The 9,394-nt window shown below is 36.2% G+C and overlaps 1 protein-coding gene across 1 annotated transcript in view; it reads left to right on the forward strand.

Annotated features, from left to right (window-relative positions):
• SNX25 (sorting nexin 25) overlaps positions 1-9,394 on the forward strand; it is a 255,337-nt gene that overhangs the window by 201,809 nt on the left and 44,134 nt on the right. Inside the window, exons 8-10 of the mRNA XM_007948369.2 lie at positions 5,213-5,344; positions 7,557-7,829; positions 8,492-8,656. Coding sequence (XP_007946560.2) covers positions 5,213-5,344; positions 7,557-7,829; positions 8,492-8,656 — 570 coding nt within the window. The remainder of the gene's footprint in view (positions 1-5,212; positions 5,345-7,556; positions 7,830-8,491; positions 8,657-9,394) is intronic.

The raw sequence follows: 9,394 nt of genomic DNA on the forward strand, positions 1-9,394 counted from the left end.
TTGGGCCCCATCCCCCTCCAGAGACAAACTTTTCAGCTTGAACTTGTCGGCTTCTACATGCTTGTGAGCCATTTATCTAAGATAAATTTCTCTCTCTCTCTCTTTCTCTCTCTATAAATATATATATATATACTTTGCTGGTTTTTGTGTTTCTGTAGAGAACCCAATCCAACACAGAAAGAATGCAGAGTCACTATCAAAAAGAAATTGGGCAATGTCCAGCTTATTTCAGGAGGCAGCATATGCTCAAGAACTTATTGTATTGAAGGAAGAAGGACATGCTGTACTGAAGGAACTGGCAAAAAACAAGGCTCCAGGAATTGACAGAATACTCACTGAGATGTTTCAATCAGTGGATGCAGTGGTGGGGGTGCTTACTCATCTATGCCAAGAAATTTGGAAGACTACTACCTGGCCAACTGACTGGAAGAGATTGGTATTTGTGCCAATCCAAAGAAAAGTGTCCCACAGAATGTGGAAATTATTGAACAATGTCATTAATATCACATACAAGTAAAATCTTGCTGAAGATAATTTAAAAATGGTTGAAGCAGTATATCCTTCCAGAAATGCAAGCTGGATTCAGAAGAGGACATGGAATGAGAGATAACATTGATGATGTCAGATGAATCTTAGGTGAAAGCAAAAGAATGCCAGAAATAAGTTTACCTGTGTTTTATTGACTATGCAAAGGCATTTGACTATGTAGATCATAACAAATTATGGATAATGCAAAGAATGGCAATTCCAGATCCCTTTTGTGGTGGTTAAATTTGTGTGTCAACTTGCCTGGGCCTGGTTGGGTCGCTGGTCAGCTGGTGGTAGTTATTCCCCATGATGAGACTGGCAATCAGTTCCATGGTGGGACCTACCACAAGCAGCTGAGTAGCTGCTTTAGGGATGTGGTCTGTTTCCCGTATATAAGAAACATCTTTGGGAATGGTCTCTGGCTTATGGCATGCTTGAATCCTGCATGTAGCTGAATCATTGTTTAGCAGCCTGCCATGCTCTGCCAACCTTGGGTCTTTCAATGGAGTTAAATTAATGGTCTGCCATGTGATTTGGTAACATCGGGACTGTGCCTTTTATTTGTCAACCTTGGGCTTGTCAGTCTCAGCACCCAGCAGCTGTCTGAATGAAGAGAAGCCTCTAGCTTTAGTGAGCCTGGAGCAGGAGGCAGAGCTGAAAGCCCAAGGTTGAGGGGCTTTCACCCAGGCCCTGGAGCCTGGCACTTTGAACTTGGACTTAAAGCCTCCAAACTGTAAGAGAGTAAAACTCCTGTTTATTAGGGCCATCCCATTGGTGGTATATTCTTGTCAGAGCAGCACTAGGTAACCAGAACACCTTAGCTCATGAGGAACCTGTACATAGACCAAGAGGCTATTGTTCAAACAGAACAAGAGGATACTGCATGGTTTAAAATCAGAAGGGTGTATGTACATCAGAGTTGTAGCCTTTCACCATACTTACTCAGTCTGTATGCTGAGCAGATAATCCCAGAAGCTGGACGATATGAAGAAGAATGTAGCATAAAGATTGGAGAAATAACCGTTAATAACCTGCAATATGCAGATGACATAACCCTGCTTGCTAAAAGTGAAGATGACTTGGAGCACTTACTGATAAAGATCACAGACTACTGTCTTCAGTATGGATTACATCTCAACATAAAGAAAACGAAAATCCTCACAACTGGACTAATAAGCAACCTAACTATAAATGGAGAAACAAAATTCTTAGGGGTTTCATTTTATTTGAATCTACAGTCAACACCTATGGAAGGAGCAGTCAAGAAATCAGACATCTTGTTGCACTGGCCAACTCTACTGCAGAAGATCTCCTTAGAGTGTTGAGAAGCAAAGATATCACTTTGAAGACTAAGGTGTGTCTGACCTAAGCCATGATATTTTCAGTTGTCGCACTCTCAACAAAATGGGCTGACACAGTGCCTGCAGTTATGGGCTCAAGCATTGCAAGGATTGTGAGGATGGTGCAGGTCTGAACAGTGTTTATTCTGTTGTACACAGGGTTGTTACGAGTTGGAGCTGACTCTATGGCACCTAACAACAACAACAGCAAAGGATTGAGAACAGCCCAGCATTTAGAGCTGGGGAGACACTTTTAAGCAAAAGCTGGTGAGCTTAAATGGGAATTTTGAATGATGGCCTCAGTACCAACTGGGTTTGAGATTAGTTTGTAGGAGATATGTGTGAAGTGCCAGGGTCAACAAGAGCCAATGGTGATTCAGTCAAGAAAGAGGTACTAAATGGATTGCCGAGGAGAAGAATTTTTTGAATAAGAGTCAGGAAGCTAGCTGCTTGATCCAGCTTTACAAGTATACATTAATATAATAGTAAAAAATGATCATTATCAGATGATTTTTGCTTATATTCAGTTGTATATTCTAGTCTGTCATAGTAACTGCAGTTGGTAAAAATGTAAAATCAGCATTGCACATTTAATTTGTGTACTGTCATTTCATTTCACCCAACGAAAAGCTATTCTGTGCCATTTATTCCTGTCCTTAGATAGTTGGCTTGCACTGACTGCCGATTCTACACGACAGGGAAGAATATGGATGTCTCTCTGGGACAACTCTGCCATTAGAAAATAGGAAAATAAGTCCAATAATTGTGCTGCTGACAGTGGGTTCTTAACATAATTATTGTGCACCTCTGTTATCTGCTGTGTTGTTGTCAAGGGTTAATGAATATTTACTTTTTAAACAGCTGTATTGAAGTATCATGGCATACAATACACTGGACATATTTAAAATCTACAATTTGATAAGTTTTAGTATATATGTACACCCATGAAACCATCAAAACAGTCAAGATAGTAAACATATCCAACACCCATAACAATTCCTTGTGCTATGTGGTAATCCTCCCTGACCTCAGCTGAGAGTCATGAGCTATCCTTTTATCTGTATTTACTATTCTAGAAAGTGACCTCTTGACTAGCCTGAATTTTAACACCTGTGAATACCTTCTCTTTATCAGCCAAACTCCTGGTTAAGGCCCTTCCTGATTAGTTATGGTTGTTGTCTTTACTGTGATTCTTAACAATTGTTATAATTCTTAGAGAAACCTGTAAAATAGGTAATATTATCCCATTTTACAGATAAAGAAACTGAGGCTTAGGTAAAATAACGCAGAGAGAATGGGACTAGAAAGTAGCAGCATCAGGAATCATCCTCAATATGTCTACTCCAAAGCTTAAGCAATTTAACTGTACCATGTTACCTTCTTATCTTGCTTTGTTTCATTCCAACATGAGAATAAAAAACCTGTTTTGCCTTGTTATTTTTAAGAAGGGAGCACCTTCAAAAATCCTTCAAAAGGGAAAGATGGGAGGAAAAGCTTAAACAAAAAGGAGAAGAAACAATGAAAATATTTTGGGTTTGGAAATCAGTGGTAGTAAATGTCTGACCTCTTTTCTAAGATGATTTTTCATATCACTTTATTTTTTTGATCCAAGATCAATCCAAAATGAATACTGTTGTGTGTAGTCCAGGACTCTACACTTCTGTCTGAAATGGTTTCCTGGCTGTTTCTCTTGCTACTAGAGTTCTAGCAGAGCTTTAAATACCTATTTCCTTCTTGACTTTCATACTTTTTAGTTTGCTGGGTTTTTTGGCGTGGGTAGGGTGCTGAATACAGATCGGCTAGATTCCTAAAGAGAGGAGGGATGCTTAGTTATACTTCAGATATATTTGCTGTCATTTATTTGTATATATTTACAGTTTTGGAGCTCAACAGAGAATGTTCATATGACAAAATGAAGGAATCTAAAATGTCCTCATATTTTAGAAGATATTTTAGACTTGTTAGATCTGTATCTGCTTTGGAACTCTTTTCAAACTAAGTGAATTTGTACTGGGAAGACGTTCTTAGAATGTATTGACTGTCTGTTCTGTTATCTTCTTGTCACATCCCTCCCATGTTTAAAATAAATATAACTTAAGTTATCTGTCCTCTAGAGCCAAAGTTAAGATGAGTTCCTTCAAACCCCTTTGGAACATGTGCAATTAGGACTCATGCTTCAAAATGCTTTATTGCTAGGGTTTACACAAAGTAAAGACAGATTCTGTGATATCTCAAAGTGAAGACACTAACCTAAATACATGAGTTCTGAAATACTGTGGAAACTAAATACTGATGTCTGGAGCAAGTGATGGCCATCACCTTTGGTTAGTTACCAGAAGTTGTTAGAAAAATGCCCGTTTTTTTCTGCCTATAAAACAGATTAAGTGAAGACCTACTAATTGTTGGTGGTGGAATAGTTGAATGTGCACTGATTGCATGTACTTTATTTCAGAATCATCTTACTGGTAACATTTCTGAAAATTTGCCACTGCCACAATCTTAGTTTTAAGAATCTCAAAATATGTGCTTTTATTTAATTACATTTGAATTCTATGTGTTAATAGATGTCTTTTCTTATTATTAAATCAGAACTGAGGATATGGGCCTTAAATCCCTTCTAAATTTAGAAATTTTTCCTAATTAATTGAGTCATGAATTATTATTAAGGTCATCTGTTTTTTGTATTATGGCAGTCCACACTGAAGATTATTCTCACTGTCTTCAAATAGTTTGCTTTTTCTTTCTCTGTGAGCATTTAAAAAAAAAAAATCATGCAAAATAGTAAATACCCTTAATGGTCACCAGCAAGGGAGTAGTTGAATTTTAGTACATCTATACAGTATAGTATTATGGACCATTAAAATGATGGCTGTAAAAGATCTGTTAACGAACGTGATATCTCAAGCAAAAATGCCAAACTAATTAGACACCGGCTTTATACTCATCTCTTCAGTTTATTATTATTATTATTGATAGTTATCACTTTGAGAATAGAATATACATCACACGGAACAAGGATTTTTATGTTTTATTGCCTAGAGCTGTGCCTTATACATAATAGATGCCAGATAAAGCTTTGTTGAATGAAGAATATTGATGTGTGTGTTTTTTTTTAATTTGCATTTTGAATATTCAGTAAGCTTTATCATACTTAAATTTTAGATGAGAGAGACATTTAAATTTACTAGGTGTGCCATATTCCATTGACAATGAACTTAAATATGAGGCATTTTTTTTTTCTGAGTGTGGAAATTGAGCCTTTGCAAGTTAAAGCAAACTGATATTTAATATTTACATTTGTTTAATTTTTTCTTTTCTTTTTTTAACTTAAATTATCTTAATAGATTCTTCAATTTGGAGATATCTTGGCCAACACATGCTACCGAGAGCACTTTCAAATATACATGGAAAGGATGGACAAGAGAGCTCTGATTAGTTTTTGGGAGTCTGTGGAATATTTAAAGACTGCTAACAAGGTAGTGCATATAGGTTCAAGAGAGAATTCATTACTCACTGATGAAAACTTGCATGTTAGGCAATATATCTGTGTACCTCTATGTATCTATAAGATAAATATGAAATTATCTTTAATGTATATACATATACATTAAAAATTATTATAAACCAGTTATTATATTGACATTATGTACTAGTTTATACTGGTAAATGAAATAAGATTTTATTTTTATAGAAGATCCTTTTTAATGTGTAGTCAAGGTGAAAAAAGATTTATAAAGAGACTAAAAGATTTAAAAATAGACTAAAAAATTTAGTTTTTCAAAAGTAGCAATTTTTTTAAGATACTGGTAAAAGCATATACATTTCACATTGTTCTTATTTATAATAAATTTGTCTTGTCATGTACCTCAGTCTCAGAACCATAGTAGCCATTTTTATATCATAATGGGCCCATTTTACACTACTCTTCCCCTTTTATTTCCTTTACAAACAGGAAAGCATTTACTCAAAAAAGAAGTTATATGTACTTCTCACAATGAAAAACCCAGCAATAAGCATTGTGTTTTACACTTGGCATGGTTCTTGATATGTATTTAAGAATTAAATTAATGTGAAATATATATGCATGTGTGTATTTATAAACATACATAGCACTGTTTATAACATATGGTATGTATATAATAAACATATATTACATAAATAACATTTTGTGAGGCTTATTAAAATAACAAGGAGCCCTGGTGGTGCGATGTTAAGTGTTCGACTGCTAAACTAAAGGTTGTGGACTTGAACCCACCAGGAGCTCTGCAGGAGAAAAGATCTGTGATCTGCTCCTTTAAAGATTATAGCCTGTGAAACTCTATAGGGCAGTTGTGCTGTGTCCTAAAGGGCCACTATGAGTTGGAATTGATGGCACACAATAAAAACATTACAATAGCACAAAGAGCATTTTGTACATTGGATTAGGTATTTGCACTTAATGTAAGTGTTGCTAGAGCAGAATGACAATTTAAAATACGTTGGCTAAGGCAGTACATCCAGTTTTGTGATATCTTTAAATCTGTTTCTTTGGAATGCCTTTCATTCTTAACTTGAAAAACTCAATTTACTTATAAGCTACAAATTATGTCATTTTACCCAGTATTGTATTTGCCAGGTGTTTTACTCATGTTATTTAGTAGGCTTGACTCCACATATCTTTTGGCTGCTCTCAAGGGGATATTGTGAACAACAGTCTAAAGAGTTTTCTAAACTATTGAAAACTTCATTGGAATAAGAGCATGTAGCCTCTTCAAGTCACTATATTTTGACCTAGCAACACTCATTTGGTTCTAAAAGTTCTGGGATATTTGTTAAATTAGTTATATTCAGTAAGTTGTGTGTCTTTGTTTTTATGACTGTTGAAGACTTTGCATTATGCTCCTAAAGTTACTGAGGTGTATGTAGAGGTTATGTAATGATTATATTAATCGGGATAGATATGTGAATTTTCAAAATAGGCTGATGACCTAAATTAATGTTTAAGACTAAGCTTTATAATTTAAGCTTGTAAGCTTGATTACAATGAAATATGTAATCATTCTGAAGAATATTTATCTTCTTAAATACATAATTATTAGGCAGATTTCTAGATTAGATATTTGTTGTTTGCCGTCGAGTCGGCCCCGACTCATAGCGACCCCTCCTTGGGTTTCCGAGGCAGTATCACTACGGAAGTAGGATTGCCCAACCTTCCTTCCGAGGAATGGCTGGTGGGTTTGAACCGCCAGCCTTCTGGTGAGCAGTCAAGTGCCTTAGGCACTATGCTACCAGAGCTCCTAGATTAGATATGGCACTTCTAATTATAATTATTTGTATTATATAGAAGATCAAATTGAATTGTACTGAGAAATTATATCCCTGTGGACTTGACATGTATAAAAAGGAATTCTGCAATAAGAAGACTGTTCTGATTCTTATTTATTCCCTCCAATGAGTATTTAAAGAAATTGCACATATGAACTATTTAACATGAAGTGTTTGTTTTAAGAAACTAGGTTTTTTTTTCCCCAGGGTCTGACATTTTCCCCTTGGCCCTGAATGTGGACACTAAAGTCCCACACTGGTAGCAGTATACAGTCTGAATGTCTACCCTTCCAGCTTTGAAATGTAGAGAATTCAGAGGAAAATAGTTTCTCTCAGAGATGATATTTCTTACTTTTCTCTTTCTTCATCTTCCTGTCTTTTCAGAATGAAATTCCACAATTAGTTGGTGAAATTTATCAGAATTTCTTTGTGGAGAGCAAAGAAATATCTGTGGAAAAATCACTTTACAAAGAAATCCAGCAATGTCTTGTAGGAAATAAAGGTATTGAGGTATTCTGCAAAATCCAGGGAGATGTTTATGAGACCCTAAAGGATAGGTATTATCCTTCATTTATTGTCAGTGACCTGTATGAGAAATTGATGACAAAAGAGGAAGAAAAACGTGGCTCACAGTTGATTTCTGACAAGGATGAAATGGTGAGTCATTGAATTTTCTGTTTGCTTTTCAGTGGATGATCTTGGAATATGATTGTTGTTGTTATGTGCTGTCAGGTTGGACCCGACTCATAACGACCCCTTCTTGGGTTTCCGAGGCAGTATCATTACAGAAGTAGATTGCCCCATCTTCCTTCCGAGGAGTGGCTGGTGGGTTTGAACTGCCAGCCTTCTGGTTAGCAGTCAAATGCCTTAGCCACTATGCTACCAGAGCTCCCTGGAATATGATTAGGTGGGAGCATCTTGAATGAGCCAGATTTGATGTGTACCATGGAATCTTTAAGGAGTATAAAAAGTAAACGGGAATGTTCTTGTTGCTCTGGTGTTAGGTACTTTTTTCTTCCCTCTTAGCTCTTCTGATCACCTTGGTACCATCTGCCAGTATTGAGTCAGCAGCCTCACTGCCGTCTGCCTTAGACAAACCCTGTCTGACCCTGAAAAGTGAGGGCAGATAATCTGTGGGTAGAACATTTGTGGCTTAGATCAGTTTGCTTCTACACTTTCTACTGTAGTAGCCTTTCCCTACTGGAATCCAGTACTTTGAAACAGTATTGTAATGATCTGAAATCTATATTTATAGATAATAATTACTGACTATTCTATGTTTATAGGATATAGTGATTCATGTCACCTTCTTCCCCCAGGACCAGGGAGGTGATGTTGGTGAGGAAGCTGTAGCTGAAGGCACCAGACGGATTAACGAACAAGCCAGTTTTGCTGTAAGCAAGCTGCGAGAACTAAATGATAAACTTGAATATAAAAGGCAAGCTCTAAATTCTATTCAAAATGCACCAAAACCTGACAAAAAGGTAACTATTTTGTTTTCAAGGTGGTTTGAAAATTTCTATTTGTTTAATTTGATAAACAGTAGTTTTCAATTTATACTGAAAATGTCAGTTTCTTTCAAATAATTTTAACTGTGAGCAATTGCCACTATTATTGTTAGTATTATTTTGCTTCTGCTACAGGATTAGAAAAACATTTGTTTTTCATCTCTTGTAATTAAGCCTTCTTTCACAATCATCAACTCTGAGTAACTTTGTGTTCTCTGTATTTGGCTTGCCTTGATTACCATAAGGAAAAGCAGCCAAAGTTTTTTCTTCTATCAAAGTCATTTCTAGAATTTATATTCTGAAGGACAGTCTTTCTTCTTCTTCTTCTACTTTTTTTAATGCCTCAAGTACAATTTAGAGAACCTCACAGAATTATGCAAGAAAGAGATTTGTCACTCACATTTAGTACATTGCCCCTCTCTTCACCCAAATCAATGCTTATCTCTACCTATCTAACAGTGTTCCCTCCCCTCCCACCCTTGGTAAGCAACACAGAAAATTTCCTTCCATAGATAAACCTTTCCTTGACTTTTACAATAACGGACTAATACAATATTTGTCCTTCTGTGATTGATTTATTTCTCTCAGATCAACATGGTGGTGGCATTGAGGAAGAGGAAGACATAGAGAGGTACATGGGAAGTACAGACAACAAAGATGAACCTTTTTGCAGATATAGTACTGCATTGTCAGTGAAGGCAAACATGGGTATAC

Source organism: Orycteropus afer, unplaced genomic scaffold (assembly GCF_000298275.1).
Source record: "Orycteropus afer afer isolate SDZICR_OR568_19922 unplaced genomic scaffold, OryAfe1.0 scaffold00215, whole genome shotgun sequence".
Classification (NCBI taxonomy): Eukaryota; Metazoa; Chordata; class Mammalia; order Tubulidentata; family Orycteropodidae; genus Orycteropus; species Orycteropus afer.